The 23,289-nt window shown below is 46.0% G+C and overlaps 2 protein-coding genes and 1 long non-coding RNA gene across 5 annotated transcripts in view; 1 reads left to right on the top strand and 2 right to left on the bottom strand.

Moving 5' to 3' along the window:
* The window catches only part of WDR90 (WD repeat domain 90), a 50,374-nt gene extending 48,948 nt beyond the window's left edge, over nucleotides 1-1,426 (bottom strand). For all 3 annotated transcript variants that reach the window (XM_077827700.1, XM_077827701.1, XM_077827702.1), the window contains exons 1-2: nucleotides 1,338-1,426; nucleotides 343-434 (exon numbers count right to left, since the gene is read on the bottom strand). In XM_077827700.1, the coding sequence (XP_077683826.1) occupies nucleotides 343-434; nucleotides 1,338-1,347 (102 nt within the window). In that variant the 5' untranslated portion in view covers nucleotides 1,348-1,426. The remainder of the gene's footprint in view (nucleotides 1-342; nucleotides 435-1,337) is intronic.
* Nucleotides 1,427-1,475: 49 nt separating this feature from the next.
* LOC144271448 (uncharacterized) lies at nucleotides 1,476-23,150 on the top strand. Its single transcript, XR_013347351.1, has 2 exons — nucleotides 1,476-1,572; nucleotides 22,776-23,150. It is a non-coding gene; the product is annotated as an uncharacterized LOC144271448 (long non-coding RNA).
* Nucleotides 6,213-23,289, bottom strand: part of CFAP70 (cilia and flagella associated protein 70) — a 32,368-nt gene continuing 15,291 nt past the window's right edge. The window contains exons 12-22 of the mRNA XM_077828805.1: nucleotides 21,621-21,746; nucleotides 20,831-20,964; nucleotides 20,606-20,721; nucleotides 20,228-20,422; nucleotides 14,890-15,026; nucleotides 13,025-13,177; nucleotides 11,222-11,383; nucleotides 10,443-10,532; nucleotides 8,191-8,292; nucleotides 7,807-7,854; nucleotides 6,213-7,374 (exon numbers count right to left, since the gene is read on the bottom strand). Coding sequence (XP_077684931.1) covers nucleotides 7,294-7,374; nucleotides 7,807-7,854; nucleotides 8,191-8,292; nucleotides 10,443-10,532; nucleotides 11,222-11,383; nucleotides 13,025-13,177; nucleotides 14,890-15,026; nucleotides 20,228-20,422; nucleotides 20,606-20,721; nucleotides 20,831-20,964; nucleotides 21,621-21,746 — 1,344 coding nt within the window. The 3' untranslated portion in view covers nucleotides 6,213-7,293. The remainder of the gene's footprint in view (nucleotides 7,375-7,806; nucleotides 7,855-8,190; nucleotides 8,293-10,442; nucleotides 10,533-11,221; nucleotides 11,384-13,024; nucleotides 13,178-14,889; nucleotides 15,027-20,227; nucleotides 20,423-20,605; nucleotides 20,722-20,830; nucleotides 20,965-21,620; nucleotides 21,747-23,289) is intronic.

The following is a 23,289-nucleotide window of genomic DNA, read 5'->3' as shown; positions in this document are numbered from 1 at the left end:
AACATTAGGGATGTAATGTATTTTTTAGTTGTCTTGAATGTGATGTAGAAGTGAGAAATGACAGCCAGCACCATTTGACCAATTGTTCTCTGGGGACCACCAGCAAGTGCTCTCTGGACCTCTTTAGGCACCTCTGTTGCAACAAGCAGGAGGCAGGATGGAAAGATTTCATTGTTTTCTCTTTTGATGACACAGAGCAAGGGAATCTGAAATCTTCCTCTTTTTTTGACATCACAAAGCAGGGGGACTGGGAAATCCCTCTCTCTCTCAGCATCACAGAGTGCCTGTCTCTCTGCAGTACAGCTGGTCCAATCAGGAAACATTAGGAATACAATGTGTTACCATAAATGTTGTCACATCTCCCTCCTTAGTTGATCTTTTCCACTCCTCCACTTTGAAGTGCTTGAAGACATTCAGATATGGATGCTGCCACACTGCAGAGAATCAGAAGAGAGTGAAGATGCTAGGATATCGATGACCATCAATGTGTCCAGTTATACTGATTCATCAGCACACAGCAGGGAGTTAAAGCAATCCATCGGCACACTTGCCAGACTGTACTGGCCTCTGAGCCTGTTTTATTGGCACATGCACTATTTGTTCCATGAGGCCAGGACAGAAATTATTCTGAAATGCAGAAGCTGGTACCTCACAGCACAAAACAATGCCAAGCAGTCCTTTAAGAAGACCAGTGTAATACCCTGGGGGCAGGTAAATCCCAGACCTCCAGCCAGGGGTCTTTCCACTAGTGATGCTGCTGGTGTGACTTTTGCCCCTTCCTCCAGTGGAACATGGAGAGCAGACTAGTCAGTTTCACTGTGTTTATAACCAGCTCCCAAGGCCTGTCAGGCGCTCATGCTCTAGCACAAGGCTGCGATGGAGGGCGGGCCTGTGTCAGAGAGATCCCTGCCCACCAGCAGGTGCCCCCAGCCGCATGGCTCCACAGAGCCCCCTCCTCCAGGTCCTACCCCTCAGCTCCGCCCCACTGGGCCCCAGTCAGACTCCCCCCAGGGATCCCTCCGACACCCCACCCGGAGGCCTGGCCTCTCAGCCCCGCCTCCCCCCACAGGAACCCCCCAGCTCCCTCGGACTCCCCGCCCGGGGGCCTGGCCCCTCAGCCCCGCCTCCCCCCACAGGAACCCCCCAGCTCCCTCGGACTCCCCGCCCGGGGGCCTGGCCCCTCAGCCCCGCCTCCCCCCACAGGAACCCCCCAGCTCCCTCGGACTCCCCGCCCGGGGGCCTGCCGTCAGTCCCGCCTCCCCCCACCGGGAGTCCATTACCCCTCGGCCCGCCACCGGGTCCCACTCCCCAGCCCCGCCCGGCGAAGCCCCGGGTACCTTTGGCCATTGCTCCCCCGCTCTCTCCTGCCGCTACAGCCCGCGGCTCAACCGCCCCGCTGCTGCCAACCCGCGCCAGCCGGCCCGCCGGTAACCATAGAGCTCACTCGGCTAGCGCGGCACGCACCCATGAGCCACGTGACCGATGTGCCGCGAGCCTGCAGGCGAGCGCGCACGGAGCGCCCCTTAGGAGGCGAGTGGGTCCCTACAAGGCCACTGTTGCGCTTCTGCCACGGTAAGTGTCATGGCCGCCTTGGGGCGCTCCAGGTGGGGATGCCTATGCTCTGGCTGGCGGTGTGACCGCCTCCCTGCCTGGGTCCAACCCCCCCCCAAGCTGGCAGCCTGGCGGCACAGAGTCCCTGTGTCACCCCTCACTGGGCAGTCCGGGTCCCACCTTGTCCCCCAGCTCCCTGTACCCGCCCACCTTTGCAAGGCTCGCCACCTTCATAAGGATCCTTGTACACTTGGCTGCGGGCATCGTGCCTAGGATGGTCTGACAGCACATCAGCCTGTGGCAACAACAGGGTGGCATTGGTGGGCCCGGGCTGGTCACCTCAGGGTGGGCCTGGGAATGTCACCAAGCAATTGGGGGTGTAGCACAGAATGCTATCTGCATGTGGGCTTAAAAATGTCAGTGGGTACTGGGGTATGTCCCAAGTCCCACACTCAGGAACCATCCCATTACATCAGAGCCAAGGGAACACCTGCAAACCCTGAAAAACTCGTGGGACAGGTGGAATATTATGTAGGGATTTTCTACCAGAACACCACTATAACAATAAAACAACATACCTTCCATCCAAGGATCTCAAAGCACTTAGTGAATTAAGCTTCACTACACCACTCACAAGAGGAAGCTGAGTTTAAGGGCTTGCCCAGAGACACACACCAGCATCAACATAGCGGACATGAGACCTATTCGTCAAGACACTTTTTAGCTACTCACAGAAGATTTAATAGTCCTGAAGCGCAGATCACTCTGCTCTTACACAGAAGTGCTACTGCCTTCTACTTTGAAGTGTATTTAATCAGAGAATGAGACAAAAGCAAAAGTGCTCAATCAAGAATCTGCAAAATATAGATTCTTGGAGAAAAAAGCCCATGTATATCCCTCTCATCAGAGAACACATGTACACAGGATCGCTCTTGTAGTGCAGCTGGCCTGTTAAGTGATCATCAGTAATACATAGGGCCCTACCAAATTCAAGGTCCACTTTGGTCAATTTCACGGTCACAGGCTTTTAAAAATTGTAAATTTCATGATTTCAGCTATTTAAATCTGAAATTTCATGGTGTTGTAATTGTAGGGATCCTGACCCAAAAAGGTATTGTGGTGGGGAGGAGTTGCAAGGTTATTGTGGGGGGGGGGATTGCGGTATTGCCACCTTTACTTCTGCGCTTCTGCTGGTGGTGGCACTGCCTTCAGAGTTGGGCAGCAGTGGCTGCTGGCGGGGAGCCCAGCTCTCAAGGCAGAGCTGCCACCAGCAGCAGCACAAAAGTAAGGATGACATGGTATGGTATTGCCACCTTTACTTTTGTGCTGCTGTCTGCAGAGTTAGGCCTTCAGCAGCTGCCACTCTCCAGCCACCCAGTTCTGAAGGCAGCAATAAGGGTGGTATAGTATGGTATTGCCAAGCTTATTTCTGTGCTGCTGCTGGCGGGTTGCTGCCTTCAGAGCTGGGCATCTGGACAATAGCCGCTGCTCTCCCGCCACCCAGCTCTGAAGGCAGTGCAGAAATAATGGTGGCAATACTGCAACCCCCCCTAAAATAACCTTGCAATCCCGCTGCAACTTCCTTTTGGGTCAGGACCCCCAATATGAGAAACAATGGTCTCCCCTGTGAAATCTGCATAGTATAGGGTAAAAGGACACACAAGACCAGATTTCACCAGGGAAGACCAGATTTCACGGTCTCTGATGTGTTTTTCAGGGCCATGAATTTGGTAGGGACCTAGCAATACAGTTCTGTTCTCAATGTGTTACAATTTCCCAACATGATTCACTCCTCCATTATTTAAACAGGCAATTCTGCCTATTCACTGCAGATTAAAACAATCCTCCTCCAAAATAGGGTTAATGTTGGAAACAGGAAGTAAATCTTTAGTCCAATAGCTAATACTGCTGTGTGGGGAAGGTTGTATGCTCTTCTGGGAAACAGACTGCTGATGTTTCACTGACAATTAGTGGCACAAAAGGATTCAGAGAACTAACAGATCACTTGCTTATACCACATCCTATCTTTCACTCCTCCCTTTCCTTCTGTCCTAAGAGCCAGCTTCTTGCCAAACCTCTCACACTAACATTTCTAAAATCTGCTTTTTCCTTTCTATCCCTGCTGCCAAAATCTTGGTTCACACCGTTGTTGCATCTTGCCTGGATAACTAATCTCCTCCTTTCCAGTGTCCCTGATTTTCTCCCCATCAAACTATCCACCATTCAGTAGCTCAAATATACTTGCTTTCCCACCTCTCTGGTAATGTCACCCCCAGAGTACCTTCATCGAGTTCCTGTCTCTTTTTGTGTCAAGATCAAAATCATCTTCACTTATGGTTCTGCACAGCTCTGCGCCCTGCCCATGTTTCATCTCTTGCCTGCTATTGTTTCCCGCCTTGCCCCATACAGTATCCGTCTTCCTGTGTATCAAGCATCTTTGCCATCCTCCCTCCTCAAAACACATAGCATTTGCCTTACTTTTTACCAGAGACCTCTACTCCTGTACTCTCTACTCTTCTCTTTCTTCTGTCTCACTCAGTCTCTACTTAAAAGCATCAGAAGTTATGAGATTCACTTGCTGTATAATAATTTCAGAGTGGTAGCCATGTTAGTCTGTATCAGCAAAATGAATGAGGAGTACTTGTGGCACCGTAGAGACTAACAAATGTATTTGTGCATAAGCTTTCATGGGCTAAAGCCCACTTCATCAGATGCATGCAGTGGAAAATACAGTAGGCTTCGAGCCCCTCGGTTCCTTTCAGCACGCTTTCGGGAGGCAGGGCGCTGCCCCAGAATGACAACTGATTGGGGATCAGATATATATATATATATATAGATGTAGATTAGATTATATACACACACACACACACATATCTACCAGTGTGATATATGCCATCATGTGCCAGCATTGCCCCTCTGCCATGTACATTGGCCAAACCGAACAGTCTCTATGCAAAAGAATAAATGGACACAAATCAGATATCAAGAATTATAACATTCAAAAACCAGTCGGAGAACGCTTCAACCTCCCTGGACACTCAATTACAGACCTAAAAGTCACAATTATTCAACAGAAAAACTTTAGAAACAGACTCCAATGAGAAACTGCAGAACTGGAATTAGTTTGCAAACTGGACACCATTAAATTAGGCTTGAATAAAGACTGGGAGTGGATGAGTCATTACACAGACTAAAAACTATTTACTCATGCTAATCTCCCCCCTACTGTTACTCACACCTTCTTGTCAACTGTTTGAAATGGGCCATCCTGATTATCACTACAAAAAAAAGTTTTTTTTCTTCCTGCCGATAATAGCCCACCTTAATCGACTAGTCTCATTAGAGTTGGAATGGCAACCCCCATTTTTTCATGTTCTCTGTATATCTATCTATCTATCTTTCTACTGTATTTTCCACTGCATGCATCTGATGAAGTGGGTTTTAACCCACGAAAGCTTAATCTCAAATAAATTTGTTAGTCTCTAAGGTGCCACAAGTACTCCTCGTTCTTTTTGTATAATAATTAACCCTCATCTCTCCTTTCTTTAACCCCCTTTCCACTATCTAACTTCATGGTCTATACTTGCTAATTTAGATGGAAAATTCTTTGTGGCAGAATTATGGCACTACATAAATGTTTATTAATCATAACAATGCAGGAGGACAAACCTCCAGCAGTTTCAATCACTGTTGCATCTGTTGTAGTTTGCAAAGCCCTCTTCAGCTTGATAGGTGAACTACACCACCCAACCAGCTGACTTACAAAGCATCTCTGTTTTTTGTGTTGATTTTGTATCTTTCTTTGGTAATTTTCTAGGTGAGGTGGACTCTTCTTCAATACACATTGGTCTGTGTTTTTATGGTGCTGGTACCATAAGCAGTTCTCATAATTACTGAACTGTTTTAAAAATCAAACAAAAATAAGTGGGAAAAAGAAACACACATACGTCTCTTTTGAGAAGTATCAATCTGACTAAAGGATGGAAAATCATCATTTTAGACATTAAATAGTATAAAAGTCCTGCCTATCTTAGGATAGCAAGAATTCAAATAATTTTAAAAAAATCAGTAATTGTAAGCTTTGTGGGCAGGGACTGTCTTTTTTGTTCTGTGTTTTGTACAGTGCCTAGCACAATGGGGTCCTGGTCCATGACTTGGCCCCCAACCATTACAACGATACAAATAATAATAATGTTTGTTTATGAAGTGCCATCTCAACCTCTAGGTTGTAAAACATACCAGTAAGTGGTGTACAACATAGTACAAAGAAATTAATCAAAAACAGCCCTCTTAAAAGTCAAACCCAAGCAAGAGAGTAGATTTTTTTATAAGGGGATGGGAGGGAAAGATAATACATACGGGGCTTGTGTCCTTTTGTTTTTTGAACACCCACATAAACTCTTTGGGGAAAAGGTTTTTGGTGTTTTTAGATGCATAAAAAATGGACTAAGATTAATTTCAGGTGCAAATAGAATCCCACCCTTGGGGAGGCCCTAAAACAAAAGCACAGCCTCTTGCTGATTTAAGACCTGCTGGTGATATATCAGTAAAGGCAGGTAGCATATGAGCACAGAAGCCCATCAGGACAAAGCTGGAGGCTTTACAAACAAGAAGCATACAAAGATTTTTATTAGGAATAAAATTAACACAGCATTATAATCTCTCCTACCCTCCCTTCCATATGGCTGCCAAAACTGCTACAATAAGAACAAGACTCCAAATAAGGAAAAGATGTATAATAATTTTTAAAGGTATAATCCTGATGAAACCAGGCTTCAGTTCTGAATGATGGAAATATCAGTGGTTAACTGCTGGTTTAGGAGTAGTTTTCTTTTACCAACCCCACCCTAACAGAAAACGATGGTGGTTGGCTATCTAATGGTCAGGTGTCAGTGTATTATAATAAAACCACTCACTTACTTACTTTTTGACTATAATCACTTCCTAAGATACCTTTCTGATAATGGCCCTTAAAATATGGTTCTACTCTGAAAAGTGACTGTAAAAATGGTACCTTCTTACTCAATAAATCTGCTCACTGTAATTATTTCAAGTCATATCTGCTTACCGACAATAAGAAGTTTTTACTATTTTATACATTTTCTGCCACTGCTTACACAACACAACTATGGGAGAGAGAGCTGGAATCCATTCTGGCTCATGCATTATCAACCAAACTGTTAACTACATGTCAACTGCAGAAGCTTTAATACTGGTGAAGATGAGTAACCCTGAAAGAACTCAGTTTGACTTTCGGATCTCAGATGGAGTTTATAGAACTGGCAGTTAGGAGGAAAATATTTTTACTTCTAAACTAAGAGAATGGGATCTGAGAAATTAACAACAAACTATCCACTTGTAACCTCATGATACCATTTTTAGAGTTAATTTTCCGAGTCTCACCCCATGTTAATTGCTTCTAAGCTATTTTATTTCTTATTTTATACATGAGAGTTATTTTTCATAAAGCATGTGAACTGGGCTGATGAATGTATTAAGGAACTGAACATAACCAATACATCATAAAAGGGGAATTAATTCCCATGGTCTTCTATCTAGGGGTACCCCCTTTCCCCCAACACCATTGAGGGGTTTAATTTCTCCAGACCACCTGATGATCCACTATAGCAGCAGGAGTTTGGAAGTTTGGAATGTTTCATTACTGAATGAGAGCCAAGACCATGATGTTCACCCATCCCCTGACTGAACAGAAGAGACTGTAGATCAGAGAACAGGAAGTGCTCAGAATGATGGATTACCAAAGCCAACCATTCGCTGTACCTCATGGATTTCCTGGAGCAATTCCTCATTCTTCAGCTCTAACTGTATGGAAAAGAAGAGGCTCAAACAGGGACACATGAACAAGTCTTAAAGCACCTAAGATACATCTTCCTAGAATACTCTGGGCCATGAAGGAGGATTCAACCAATTAATCCCACTTAGAGACTATAAAGGAAATAGAAATAGCCTCTTTGTGATCGTACCAAATATTTTCCTACTGCTGATATCAGAAGTGATATCACATGCCAGCAAGATGATAGCAGCTGACAGGAGAGGCCTCAGTCACCTTTAATTATCTTGTTTTCAAATATAATTCACACCTGAAAAATGGCAAGTACGTCTCACCATAGGAATATTCAGAACCCTCTGATGAGAAAAATAGATGTCTTCCTTTTTAATTGACGACAGACCATGAGCTGACCTCTGCATCCTGCTTTTTTTCCCCAAACTAGAAGGGATGAGAAAAATACAAACCTTCAATGCATATTTGTAAGACTGCTCTGCCTCCAACTGCCTTCCTCCCTGAAAAACACCAGTAGTCAGTGAGAAGCTTGTTTGACAGGACAAAATCAGGTGTTTCAGCTACTGTCAAGAGACACATTTTAACAAGGCTGGGTGACAGGAATACCTCAGCTCTGCAGTATTCAGTAGGAGAAAGGGTAATGAGAAACAAAGGGGAAGATTGTTTCTTTTGGCATTTAAATGCTTCCACATTTTGTTTTTCCAGAAAACAAACCCCAAACCTATCTATATTTACCAATGGAATCTATGAGGCACCTTGTAGACATATAGACAGATGTTGATTTAGATAAAGCAGAACATGTTTCCTCACATTTGATCTTGAGATAGGACACTCACTTGCATGCAGACTAGCGCTAGATATGCCCACACTTCGGCCTTGTTGTTATTCAGCGCATTGGCCTCAGAGAGGGCATCTTCTGCCTCCGCCATTTCTTTCAGCTTTACAGAGAGAGGGAGAGATGAGAGCAAAAACCAAACAGCAGGTGAAATATTGCCCAGAGTTTAACACGCACCTGGTATACAACAGCTAAAGAAATCAGTGTGACAAAAACCTTCAGAAGTGATCCTCACTCTGGGCTCCTTTGAATTATACAGTAATAATGACACAGTGTAACAAATTTAGAGCAGAGGGAGTGAGACAACTGCAATGTCGGACTCTCCAGCTCTCCTGACTGGAGGGCAAGCCCCTCATTACTGATTTAGCCAGCCAGTAATGGAGCCCTGTCCTCTTACAAATTACCCATGGACTATTCTCACCGAAGAAAGCAACAATCACTCTTCCACCTCCATGTGTCTAGAGTTTGGAAACTACTGGGGAACCTTTACGATGGTTGAGGAGGAAAGTAGAGTCACCCTGACCCTCCCATTCACTTTCTTCAGATGAGGGAACCTTGCAAAGCAGCCCCTTGGGAGATGCTACACTCTTTATGTCTGCAGGAATCTCAGGCCTGTGTCTCTGTCTTTATTAAACTATTCTGAAAATCCTCACATCTTTAATAAAGAAAGGAATATTCTTGGTAGCCCTTCCAATCTGCTGACTTCCGTACATTCCTTCCAAGGGAGAAAGCAAGGTGAGCCAAAAGAAAAAGGATCCTTCCTGTTGACACTTAGGTTGCATACAGGTAGGTGCTCATTTAGAATGAAGTCCAGCACAGTGATTGCATGCCTATGTGACAACGTACTGAGTGTGACTCTGGGAGCCCTCAATACCAACTGGTAGAGGGCATGTCATACTGTAATTCACAGCAGGCCTGACACACTCAGTGCCCCGAAACATTGTTGTCATAACCTGTATCTAATAGGTGTTACGTAAGGTATCTTATGCAAACTGGTAACATGCTGGTCCCCAAAATCATTGCATAGTTGTGTATGTATGTATGTATGTATACAAAAAGTTATAGATGTGTGCTGGAAATATGTTAAGATATGTTTGGGAGGCAGCACGTAAGCCCAGCCTTCCCTAGACTCACCAGCTTGATCACAAGCAGAGGACAATGCAAATATATATATATTTAAACTAAATAAAGCCATCAAGCTAACAAGAAGGGGAGGAAACTGCTTAACAATCATGATGGGGGATGGAATCCGCACCCCAGGAAGCTTTCCTGGCTCCAGAGACAATGAACTTTAGGGGATATAAAGACAAGCAAAATCCCATTTTGGTTATCCATCACTGAGGGGACTTAGTGTTCAGCATCTTCCGAGCCTATGAAAGCTGGATTTGTTTGGCCTGAAAGGCAAGAGTCACTGGAAACTAACTACAGGTGTCTAACTTGCTTAGACAAAGATAGTAACTTGTGAAATTAAGTTTTAGTCACTTGAAAGTGTGCTGTGTTTGGTTTCAATTGTAATCATACCTGTTTCTTTTATTCTTATTTATTAACACTTATGTCTTCTCCTTGTTAATAAACTTATTCTTGTTTTATTTCAAAGCCATCTCAGTATGCTGTGTATTACAGTAAAGTGTAAATCTTGAGGTGACCTAACAGGCTGGTGTGTGTTCTGTCTCTTTAGAGGCAGCAAACTTAACTTCTGTGAGTGTCCAGTGAGAAGGATTGGACATCTCAGAGAGATGTTTCTGGGGAACTCGGGAATTGGGGTTCATTGACTGTTACCTGCAAGGCAAAGGTTGGACTGGCAGAATCCTGGAGAGTTTGCTGGGAAGGCAGATGAGCTAGTGTCAGAGACCAAAGCTCTCAGTTGCTGAGGCTGAGGGATAAGACAGTGTCTCCCAGATCTCGGTACCCCAAGCAGGACGTCACACCGGGAAAAGAGACTTTAGCCCCAGAAGGAGTTAATTGCTATACAGTGATTGTCTGTTGTACAGCTGGTTAGAGTAATTTTTCTCTCACACACTTTCCATTCTAGCATCAGTGAGTCTCATGCTTGTAACCATGATGGCACTCACTGCAATGTGGTCTTTACCCTAAGAACAGCTGTAGAGAACTCTGGTCCCCCAGATAGTTTGGGTGAAAAGCTTTTACCTAAGGAAAGGGGAACAGTGGAAAGTCAAGTCATAGTCTCATCTTCCCAAGATCCATGCAATTATCTAAAGACTGGACAAGCACGGATGCTTTTCACTCTCTTACCCTGTAGCAAGCGATTCCTACTCCCAGCCAGGTCAGGCAGGATGAGGACTTCTTACAGGCCAGCATATAGGTGCGCTTTGCCTTATCATACTGCCAGGAGAAGAGATCAGTAAGTTGCTCTCTCTAAGGTAACGATTCACTCTGCACCCTGGCTGCTCTTCCTCCACAGGCACTCTAAAACCACCATATTTCCAACAGGGCTCATATGGGAGGGGACACTACCATCCAACTGCTGTTGGTTGTGTCCAAGAACCTACTCACATTTCCCATAGCAGGCAGTTCTGCCTGTATAGCCCCTGAGAGCCTCAGATTAACAAGCTAATAAGAAATGTTTATCTAGCACTAGAAAAATTATTGGGGTTATTATTACAGCAGCACCTGGAGATCCTGATCAGGATTGGCGCTAGGCACGTACACACAAAGAATCATAGAATATCAGGGTTGGAAGGGACCTCAGGAGATCATCTAGTCCAACCCCCTGCTCAAAGCAGGACCAATCCCCAATTTTTGCCCCAGATCCCTAAATGGCCCCCTCAAGGATTGAACTGACAGCCCTGGGTTTAGCAGGCCAATGGTCAAACCACTGAGCTATCCCTCCCCCCCATGAGAAGTAAAACAGATCTCTGCTCCAAAGAGTTGAGTTCATTAAAAGACTTAATTGTATTGTCTGATCTGCAGCTAGGAAAATAAAAGTTGTAATTCACCTTATTCACCCAGAATAGTTACTTTCCCTGCATTGGTTTATCTCCCATTCTTAGATCCCATGTTCAGCTCCTCACCTCTTTCTCTTTCAGATAGATGGACCCCAATCGCAGGTAAACAAAATGCATCTCAGAAGCATCTGTTACAAAGCTGATGGTTCGCTCATAGCATTCCTTTGCCTCACTAAGATTTCCACTCAGGTAGCACAGGTGCCCTTTCTGTGCCCAAACATTTGGATTCTGTGTAAACAAACCCAGTAGTTAGACAAAGTGAGACAGATAGGGCAAAGTGGGCAAGAGATTAATTGGCTAGCATCTAAGCCCAGAAGTAAGGGAGATGATGAAGGCTATTTGCTTACAGATACGTATTTTACATACAAGCAAGTTTGAGTTTGTAGCAAGGAGTACTTGCACAACAACTACTGCACCTAGCACAATGGGGGCCTACTCCGTGACAAGTACAAATATTAAAAAACATGTAGCGATATTAGTTCTGCTGCTGTCTGCGTGCTCCATTCAACCTGACATTCACAAAAGATCCATCTCCCTTTCATCCGAATATCTGCAGTTCTCTACTTCATTCATATATATAATGAATGAAATAGAGAAGTGCACGTGTTCACACAGGGAGAAAGAGACATATTACTCCTGGGGACATGCACCAAAAAATTAAAAATTCTGCACACAATATTTTAAATTCTGCAAAATTCTGCAAATTTTATTTGTGAAAATAACACTGCATAATCACGCCAGTTTCAATTATTTTTGTAATTTATTTCAAAATGCCTGTCAGCAAGTATGTCTGTAACAATACAGACACACACAAAAATTCCCCCCAGGGTAGAGAGTTAAAGAAAGCCCTATGACAACCCAACTTCTGTTTCTCTGTCCCCTTCCCCCTCTCCCCCCACCCCATAGAGCTCAGCCACCCACAACCCCTCCCTTCCACAGCCCAGCTGGGGAGGGGGCCTCAGCCAATACACCTGAACCCCCTCTCCACCCAGCCCAGACACGGGTTCCCCCTAGCCCAGATATCTGCCCCCCTCCCCACCAGAGCCCAGCTGTGGTCCGTCCCCCCCACCCGGCCTAGATACCTGGCCCCCAGAGTACAGGGATCCAGAGGCACAAACAGCCTGATGCTCAATCCCAGGCTTGCATGGCGTTTGCTGTGTGCTGCCCTTTCCTTCCCACAGGGCATGCTGGGAACTGCGGCTGTCAGGAACCCTTTAGCTCCCCCGCTTCCCTCCCCCCCACCTTCAACGTGCAAGCTGGGCTCTGCGGCCAGCAGCACTGCAGCCCATTTCTGTGGGGGAGAGGAAATTCTGCATGCACAATGTTAATTTCTGCAAAATTCTGCATTGCACAGTGGCGCAGAATTCCCCCAAGAGTAACATACACCGAGGGGAAAGAAAGACAGAGATATGCGTCTTCACCCTGCTTTGGTGCCTCTAGAAGATCAACTAGAATGCAAAATAATGAACTAAATAAAGGGGGAGAGAAGTGAAACAGGCCAAATCCTGATGTTCTTAATCAACTTTTATGGTGCATCTGAAGAAGTGGGTTTTTTACCCACAAAAGCTTATGCCCAAATAAATCTGTTAGTCTTTAAGGTGCCACCGGACTCCTTGTTGTTTTGGGGGATACAGACTAACACGGCTACCCCCTGATACTTGACTCAACTTTTATGTAATCCTTGCTTAGGCAAACTCCTACTGACTGTAATGGGAATTTGATTGAATAAAGATTGAGTCAAGACCTCAGGATCTGACCCATTGGAACGAACATAGCAGGGGATAGACTGTATTGTTCTGCAAAGCTCATTGTGTTCTGAGAGAGCATGGTGACTGCTCAGGGCAGCACAGCGCTACAAAACATAGTTACCAGGTAGTCAGTCTGGATAGCCTCTCGCAGACATTCTTCAGCCTTAGAGAAGTCCTTCCTGAGCAAGTGTGTTTGTGCCAGCACTAGGTAATACTCACAGCTGGGTCCTTCCTGCTGGCAGAGTAGCTCATGTGCTAGCGCCCTGTGAACAAACTGAAAGAGAAAGCCACACACAGGCATTGTAATGAAACTAACCCCAGCCATGGACATCCCAACCACTGTTCTGCTCCCAGCATGGAGCAAAGGGATAACGGGCAGCTTCCTCTGTGACAGACAATCTGAATGCTCACCATGCACTATACATTTCGGAACACACAGGTGATGTTTCAAGATGACTTTACATGTTCCCTCAAGGCATCCTCTGATTTAATGATAGGGTGTCTCATTAGCAGTTCAAACCCTGGACAGATACATTTTTTCCTTTGAAATTTTAGTGTCAGTTGCTTTTAGTTTTCTTTGTTTGCTGTTAACACTCAGAAGATTTTTCTATCCCTTCTCTGTCAGGTTAACGTCATACAGCACAATGTGGAAGTCACGGCATTCGAGGAGGTCCCTGTCAATACAGGCTAGGAGATAGTGGGGACAGAACTGAAAGACAAGTTGCCAGACAAAAGGAGCTTGGAGTGCTGTTATGACTGGTTCCTCTGACAAACCCCCAGTGGTTGCTCAGAGTGTCTCTGGTCTAATGGACAAGGGTTGTCCAATAGACTGATACTGGTGCTGCTGGTTTTAACTTGAAGGGAGGATGAATGTGTAAGAGACAGAATGTGGATTAGGGGATGTGGGGCACATACAAGTTGGCACTGGGACTGAGGAGGAGGTCTGGGCAGTGAGTCTCCCAGGTACCTCCATGGCCTCCCACTGCACACCCTTTCCTAGAGCTGCTGTTTTTATTGTATATTGGTTTGGAAAGTGTTTTTTGCTCCTTTGGGATATTAAAATTGCATGGTTTTAATGCATGAGGCAATATGATAAGAAAGCATTGAATTGGGTGCCTGAGAGAGGAAAGCGAAAATGAGGAAGGCAAAGGAAGAACGGCAGAAGACAGTGTCAGAAGATAGTGAATGCGCTGGCATCACCTGGGAAGAAATACTACAAGTAGTGAGTGACCGTAATCAAAGGAGGAACTAGACTGCCCAGAGCATCAGTGATAGAGGAGCACTAAGGTCAAAAGTGTATGCTTATACATCAGAATGATGTGGACAGGTGAAAGTCTATGGAACAATATATGTGCCAGGAGTCCTCTTCACAACTCTTTTAGTTATTCTGTACTGCTACGATTAAATGCAACATATGTTGGCTATTGTGAAATCCAAGGTCACAGGGGGAGTTCCAGCTGATGAAACCCACAGGGAGCCATTGTTTTGGAAGGGCCTACTCCACATGCATGTGAAAGGTTACTCAGATGCACACAGAAGTGCCTGGATGGCTATTCTGATCCAAGAAGTGACCACCTGGTCTGTAGGATGCATCAAAATAATAGGTGTTTCCTTTCAAAACTATCCTTGAAAGAAGCCGTGTTATGGACAAAAATTGGATTACTTGTTCTTCCTGCAACAAGCCAGTGGTGGGTTTGAACACTCCTATTACTTTGCCTAGCTAAGGTTATTTTGATGCATCTTAGGATCATTTCAGTTCTGAATTCTCTAAACAGCCATATCTTATCAGCACTTGACAGTAATGTTGACTTGACTGATATTCGATGAGTTGAGTCTGCATAGCCCACTCTTTAAACCCATAAGAACATCCAACTGGAAGCTGCCATGATCTCACTATTTTAATACCACAGGGAAGTAAATGTCACCCATTGAAATGAGTTCAAAATCCTAATGCCACCTTCCTTCCCCAGTTCATGCTGCACAGACCTGTAGAGCATTGACCTCCATCAAGAAGTGTATGGTCTCCATGAAGATTGTGTGGGAGGGCTGTGAAAGTCCAGAAATGGGGACAGGAGCCACCGCATGTGATGGATCAAGTGCTCCTCCACTAGGTTTCTTCATTACTGAAATAACAGCAAGAGAGAGAGGCTCATGGGTGCTGTAAAGACCAGAGGTTCAGAATAACAGTGATAATCCAAAACCAAATCAAGTATTTGTTTATTATGTGAGCCAGATAGGCCTCAGCTGACCTTAACTAGTCATTTCTTTGATTTTTTAAGTGCTTAAGTTTTGATAAATGATGCAAAAGGAAGCTACACCATTGTCACAAAGGGTACGTCTATAGTACAATTAAAAACCCAGGGCTGGCCCGTGACAGTTCACTCAGGCTTGCGGGGCTTGGTTCAGGCGCTGTTTAATTGCGGGGCTCTGGCTGGACCGTTTACAAGATAATCCACTTTGCTGAAGATTCCTAACATGGGTTGGAGAGCAAACCCTGCTGCTTTGTACCCTATCTGGATGAACTGAATGGCAAGTAAATTAGCTTTTACTGACTATCTCCAATATTATCTGTACTTAATCTCACCACATCTTTGCCACTGGTTGCTGTGAAGTCCCAACCCTCTGCCCTGGTACTCTAAGCCACAGACCCCACTTTCTAACCTTTCTGGGACGTCTCCCTGTTCTTATTGAGAGTGGGAGAAAGCTTCTTGGTCAGTTTAACTGCAGGGTCATCTTCTGGCAGGTGGATAGTTACAACAGGCTCTACAGAATCTGGCTGTACTTTCAGGGAGCCATCTGGAGCCTCATCTGGAACTAAACCCCACAATGGATTAAGTGCAATGAAAAGTTCTCCATAAACTGGTCACTTCTTAGCAAGACGCTGTACCCGAGAGAACTCAGAAAATTGCAGAACTAGCACAGTTCCAGGTCTGCTGGGAAAATACTGCCCTGGATGCAAATCACTGGGAATGGATTTTTCGTTACATTAATACCTTGCAAAGTTAGAATGAAGTATCAGTAAGGCCCTGTCTACACTGACAAGTTTCTGCACAGTAAAGCAGCTTTCTGCATTGTTACTCCGAAGTTGTGTACACACGGCCAAGCCACTTAGTGTGCAGAAACTGCTCAGTTGCAGCGCTGTAAAAAAACCACCCCAACAAGAGGCGTTGAGTTTTCTGCGCTGGGACTACAGCACTGCAGTGCCAGCATAGACACCCTGGTCGATTACAGTGCTGTGATCGGCCTCCGGGAGGTGTCCCACAATGCCTCTTCTCACTTCTCTTGTCATCGGTTTGAACTCTACTGCCCTGCCCTTAGGTGACCAACCGTCATCCCCCACCCCATAAAGTCCTTTGGAATTTTGAAAGTCCCCTTCCTGTTTTCTTGGTGATACGTGCAGTGGTCTCAGCGCGTCTTTCCAGGTGGCCATGCTTGCTCCACGCATCAGGTGATCCCCGGCTTGGAGCAATGCCGAGCTGCTGGACCTCTGCAGCGTTTGGGGAGAGGAGGCTGTCCAGTCCCAGCTGCACTCCAGCCATAGGAAATATGATACCTACAGACAGATTTCACAATGCATGACAGAAAGGGGCCGTGACCAGGACACACTGCAGTGCAGGGTCAAAGTGAAGGAGTTGCGGAACGCCTACCACAAGGCATGGGAGGCAAACCGCCGCTCCAGTGCTGTGCCCACGAGCTGCCGGTTCTACAAAGAGCTGGTCGCGATACTCGGCGGTGACCCCACCTCCACTGCAAAGACCACTGCAGATACTTTGGTGGCTCGCGGGTCAGTCAAGGGTGGACCGACCCAGGAGGAGGAAATCTTGGACAAGGATATGGACGGGGAGGGGGACCCAGAGGCAGAGGAAGACTTGGAGGCCAGAGATGCATGCAGCCAGGAGCTCTTTTCTACCCCAGAGGAGGCTAGCCAGTCACAGCTGTTGGATGTTGGCGAAACGCAAACAAGAGAGGAGGCCCCTGGTGAGTGGATTTGATTTTGGGACTCACTAAAGTGAGTTGTTGGGGGCAAGAGGGTTGCAGAAAGCAGGTTTGTCTTCCACTGCATGCCTAGTCTGAGCTGCAGAACAGGCTGTTGATTGACTCCCTCACCTCACAGGAATCTGTCTCAGAGATCTCCAGGAAACTCTCATGGAGATACTGGACAATCCGCTGCCGCAGGTTCTTCGGCAGAGTTGCTTTGTTTCTTGCCCCATTAACAGTAACTTTCCCGCGCCATTGTGCCATCACCAGAGGGGGATGGGGGACACCATTGCTGCACACAGGCAAGCTGCATAAGTGCCAGGGCAGAAGCCACAGTCTTGGAGAAGACCCTCCCTTGATTCCCTGCTCACCCTCTGCAGTGAGATATCTTCCATAACGATCACATCCTGTGGAAAATGTGGGGACAGAAATGATTATCAGGCTCCCCTACAGTACCGGCTCTCCCCAAGAGACACGTGCCCAGTGTACAGCAGGGTCCGGGAAGAGTGATTTACCCTGCCCCTGTGGCTACTCACCATTTTGGGGGGCTTGTGGCTCATGTGTGCTTGCCTGGGGTCAGCCAGTTAGTGACAGGTGTGAGTACTGGCTGTGTTTTAAATCCCTGAATCACTGTTGTCTGTGTGTTGCAAACAATACTGCTTCTGTAAAATGTTGCATTTTACCTTGGGAGCCCAGCCTCCCTCTTTGTTATCGGCGGCTGAATGGCTACGCAGAATTAGAAAGTGGCCACAAAGAACTGAGGACTTTCTGCATGATGTTATGATGCATTCCACCGCTGAGAAACAGGAATTGAAGGAGTGGCAGGACAGCGAGAAGGGGACTGAAAGGAGAAGCCAGAAGGAAGCCACGGAGCGGCTCATTCTCCAGGCGATACTAGCACTGCAAACCGAGCAGCTCCGCGCCCGCCCTCTCCTAAAGCCACTGTTACAAAACTCTTTCCCATGCTCCCTGCAGACACTGCCAACACGCTCTTATCTACCTCCTGGCTCCAGTCTATACCCGCGGCATTCCACTCCTCTCCCGTCGCAGTCCACTCCGGACTCCCACTACCCACTGCATTCAACACCCATCCCTCTGCAGTTTGGCCCTGCTGAAGTACAGTACCCGCTGCATTGTACTCCAAAGGAGAAGACTGGATATGATCCCTGGACATATAGAAATCTTTAGCCATTCCGGGATCCTGCCTCCTCCTGTGACCTTTCCTTCCCTCATCCCCCTCACTGCTGATGGTTTCTTTGTTTGACTCTGTCCTCTGGTTGTTATTTTTTAATAAAAGAATTGTGTTGGTTTGAAAGCAATCTTTATTCTATTAATTGAAAGCAAACACAGCCCTGCAAAGCAACAGACAATTATGTTAAACCTTCATATTGCATTGTCTGTACCAATCACAATCACCTCCTAGCATTACAAGCACTGCACTCCTGTGCATAGCAACAAATATTAGTGGCTTTCAGCTTCAAATTGCTGCCTCAAGGCATCCCTGATCCTTATGGCCCCGCAGTGCACCCCTCTAATAGCCCTGGTCTCTGGCTATCCAAACTCAGCCTCCAGGCGCTGATCTCAGCGGTCCAGCCCTGAGTGAAACTTTCACCCTTCCCTTCACAAATATTATGAAGTGTACAGCATGCAGCTATAAGCATAGGAATATTGTCATCGGCCAGGTCCAGCTTCCCATCAAGGCAGCGTCAGTGGGCTTTTAAACGGCCAAATGCACACTCCATTCTGCACTTGCTCAGCCTGTTGTTGAACTACTCCTTGCTGCTGTCAAATTGCCCCGTGTATGGCTTCATGAGCCATGGCATTAAGGGGTAGGCGGGGTCTCCCAGAATCACAATGGGCTTTCGACTTCCCCTACGGTGACCTTCTGGTCCGGGAAGAAAGTCCCTGCTTGCAGCTTCTTGAACAGGCCAGTGTTCCGAAAGATGCGTGCGTCATGCACCTTTCTGGACCAGCCTGCGTTAGTGTCTGTAATGATTCACAAGCGCCTGGAGAACCATTGAGAAATACCCCTTGCAATTAATGTACTCGGTGGCTAGGTGGTCTGGTGCCAGAACTGGAATGTGTGTGCCACAATTAGGGAAGCCTATTTGTGCAAAGCCATCCACGTCACCCACGTTGCCCAGAGTCACAGTCTTTCGGAGCAGGATGCGATTAATGGTCCTGCACACTTCTATCAACACGACTCCAATGGTCGACTTTCCCACTCCAAACTACTTAGCGACTGATCGGTAGCAGTCTGGAGTAGCTAGCTTCCACAGTGCTATCGCCACATACTTCTCCAGTGACAGGGCAGCTCTCATTCTCGTGTCCTTGCGCTGCAGGGCTGGAGCGAGCTCATCACACAGTCCCATGAATGTGGCTTTTCTTCTGCGAAAGTTCTGCAGCCACTGCTCGTTATCCCAGATGCATCAGAATTTGATCCCACCACTCAGTGCTTGTTTCCCGAGCCCAAAAGCGACATTCCACTGTGGTCGGCACCTCTGTGAATGCCAGAAGCAATCTTGTGTCGTAGCTACTACATGTGGCGAAATCCATGTTAAACTACAAAGGCAAGAGGAGTGTAAGGAATAACTCCACTACCATCCATGACATGTTGGTCAGAGCGAGCAGCATACTGGTCAGCAGTTCGGGATCCATTCATGCAGCCTGAAAGAGGCAGGGCGCGCAGTACACAAACGGTTGAAAGATGGCGCCAAATGCAGACGGAAGCACAGGGATTGATGGAATGCAAAGCAATGAATCACGGGGCATTGGGACTGGACCCAGGATGCTCTGTGACCCCCTCCGCCTTCCCACAAGTCTTAGCGGCAGAAGAGAAAGAGGTGCTCTGTGGGATACCTGCCCAGAGTGCACCACTCTGAATAGTGCTGCAAGTGTGAACACGCTATTGCTTAGGCAGCTGTCAGTGTGAACACACAACAGCGGTTTCCCTTCTGCGCTCTCTGAGTGGTGCTGTAACTTTGCAAGTGTAGATATGCCCTTAAAAGAGAAAGCTAGAACTTTCAGATCTGGCGCTGGTAGACTTGGGGGTGGTAAGCTAAGAAGCTGCTCCTTTTGTTCTTGGTTCCTTCTGCAGTCAGAGAAACAGGACTTTGCATATTCTTTTTAAATAAACAAGATTACAATAAAGAATATACCAGACTCCATCAATTTCTTCTTCCAATTGGAACATCCCCAGTGCCCCCACTTTGATTGACTGCTTGGGTCAAAAGAGCCAACACTAATTTTCCTCTCATGTGTTTCACTGGACACCATCCCTCCACATTAAATCTGAGTGCCCTTCTCGCTAGTCTCTGATTGGCTGCTGGCTACACTGCTGACTTACCTGGTAGGGTGTCTTCCTGGGGAGAAGTGTCAGGTCTTAGAACTGTGGCAGAAAGAGAGTGTAGCTTTTTTCCTCCTTCTTCAGCAGCTTCAGCAATATTTTTCTCTTTGGCCAGTTGTGCCTTCAGTAGTTTGTTAGCCTCATGGAAGGCCATCTCCACCCGAATATCATTTTCCTGTATTTCATAGAACAAACCTGAGAGGAGACAAAAAAATTGCACAATGAGGAGTTGTTGCAGCTATTTCCCTCTGTTCTGCTGGGTTCCATACTCCTGCTCTTACAGCACCAGAGCTAGCAATGGGGATCAGGACCAAAATAAGGAGCAAAACATAAGGTCTACAGAGTTTATCAAAAGTACATATTCAGTTGATCTCATACCTAAGAGAGTCCAGGACACGATGCTGGATGGCTCCAAGCAGGTGGCATCCTCAAAGAAGATTTCTGCCTCTTCATAGTGCTCCATCATGACAGCTATGATACCACACAGCAGCAAGCTAGAGACAGTGTCAAACAGGTTATCCATAAAGATCCACAACTGATTAAATCAGTGACATTAAACAGACCCCTCTCCCTGCCATCCCTCCTAGCCGGAACCAGCAGTACCTGTGCAGGTGACTTGGGTTCAGAGAAAGAGCTTCACGAAAACACTCCTGGGCTTTGATATTTTCCTCCATCAGGAGGCAGAATGCCCCATAATCTAGCCAGTGCTGGACAATCTGGCGGTCACGAGCCAGCCTCTAGGTATAAGATATCATTGCTACAGTTAGGATTCCTGGAGTTTTAGCTGATGCAGAAGAAGTTTAGAATGAGGGGTTCCAGTTTTATGCTAATTTCCCTTTCTGTACCTTCACCCCAACATTTGGTTGCCAACTGTCAGCCTTTATTTGCTATGAGCTAGAGTTTCTCCTAAGCAGGGATCATGACCAGTATCAATTTTCAGTCTACCCACTTTCAGTCTTTTTGCCTCCTTAACCTGGCAGTAAGGAGCAGAGACTTCTCCATCTTTAGCCAGTCTTGTTGCTTTTCCTTCTAGCTCTCCTTCCCCTCTTGTTAGATGACATAATCTTCCAGTTCTCACTCTAGCTGCCTTTTGTGACAGCTCATCAGATCCTTTCTTTTCCCCTCCCCATCAGGATGAAAGCCCACAATGACATGGTCAGCCTCTGTTATGGTTCAGCCTGAGATAAACGTTATCCTGACAAACAACTCACAATGCTAAGTGCTAAGCCTACTGAGCAGCATCTTTCTTCCTTCACTGTGCCCAGCCTACAGTGGATTTACAGTAAGAAACTTGAGGTCTTCATTGATTTCAGCCCCACTGTCATCCCTATAACACACTGTGTGCCAAACAATATGCCTGGAGAGAAGGAAGGGAAGGGAGAAGCTCCCTTACTTCATGGTAGTAGACAGATGCCAGAGCATAGTCCTCATTGACTTCGGCTTCATGAGCAAAGAGTCGGAGCTGCTCACAGCTTGTGAAGGTGGGTGAGGCAACGACAGTACTCTCTTGTGACAGTATCTGTTAAGAGACAAGGACACAGGAGATAAAATGAAGTCAAATCAGCACACAGAAGTTTGGCAAGGATGAACTAGGTCACTCTGTGGCATCACTGTACAAATCCAGTGTGATACAAAATGCAATACATTACAGGCGGGGCGACAAATTATAAATCATTCCGACTTTTGATGGCAAATGGGACTCACTCCTGCATCTCTCTCATCTGTACCTCACTATCAGGTATGTAAAATCATGTCGGACTTCAAGCTATCTTCACCACATAAGCCAGGTGTCTTCCCCATTATTTACACCTGTGGTCTAGTGGTATCAGAAGGTCACAATCTTAAAAACCGAAGAAACATCTAAGGACTTCCATATGGACCAAGAATATTGCAAGCTTCCTACTTTAGTAATTTGTGTAATGTCACCAGTGTGGGTCTTTGATACACAATGAAAGATCTGTATCATATATAGGAGTCTGCTAGCTGACATCTCCTCATCCACCCCTAAAATACATCAACCCAAAGACACCTCATATGCATACATACTCTATGGCTATGGGACTGAAGGGCCGAAATCCATATGCTGTTTATGTAAAAATCTGATATAGGCTGTGTCAGTTCTTTTTACAGGCCCAAAGTCCAGAGTTTGGTCAAGAGGCCAGAGGCCTAGCAAATAGTGGACAATATGAGCTAAGAGAGCAGAACAAACAAAAGACAACCATGCTTTTTGCTAAAATAAGCTTGGTCAGCAAAAGCCAGGTGGGAGCTGTAAATTGGTGGCTTTATCTAAAAGCTGCAAACAGACCAAAGGAATGAAAGAGGCCCTATGTCTGGATCTGTGTGTATACTCCTCTGCAAAGAGGTAACCATGCTCTCCCCACATACCAACCTTGAATTTATGGAAAAGGTTCAAACATGTCAGTATGAGATATGGCATCCTCTTCCCCACCCCAGATACCAGTCCCTGCCTTAGAAGCACAAATGAGCAACTTGAAAGACAATTTCTATTGCCATATACTTTTCAATGTTTCTTTGCTTTAACCCCTAGGTATGTACCTGTTGGACAATCAGAGGAGCTACTTCATTCCTATGGACCCCAAATCAGAATTCAACATATATATTATACTAACACACTCTATACATTGTTTAAAGGAAAACACCTGTGTACTAATTATGTGTCATGTGTTAACCTGAAACCATGTGGGGAGACATCATGTAATCTTTGACTATTGGCTACTGTGCTTATCTTGTCTTGCTGCTAGACCTATCCAGGGATTTGGGACTGCCTACCCCGTCATTTCCCTCTGCCCATGGAAAATCCATATAATCCATTGTAATCAATTGTTTGCAGTGTCTCTGAGCCTAATAAGCAAGGTGACACTCCGCCAGCGCTGTGCGTAATAAACCCACGTGCTTGATTCTACACGGTGTCCATATTTTGTTCCTTCAGGGACCATAGAAGTACCTAGATAATGTAGATTAAAAATGTCCCAGGGTCTGCATGTTAGGCTAATTGTAGTAATTGCATATTCAGGGCTTGATCCTGCCCCCACTGATTTCTA

Source organism: Eretmochelys imbricata, chromosome 10 (genome assembly GCF_965152235.1).
Source record: "Eretmochelys imbricata isolate rEreImb1 chromosome 10, rEreImb1.hap1, whole genome shotgun sequence".
NCBI lineage: Eukaryota > Metazoa > Chordata > Testudines > Cheloniidae > Eretmochelys > Eretmochelys imbricata.
Note: the sequence above shows the minus strand (reverse complement) of the source record. Positions and strands in the feature narration are given on the sequence as shown.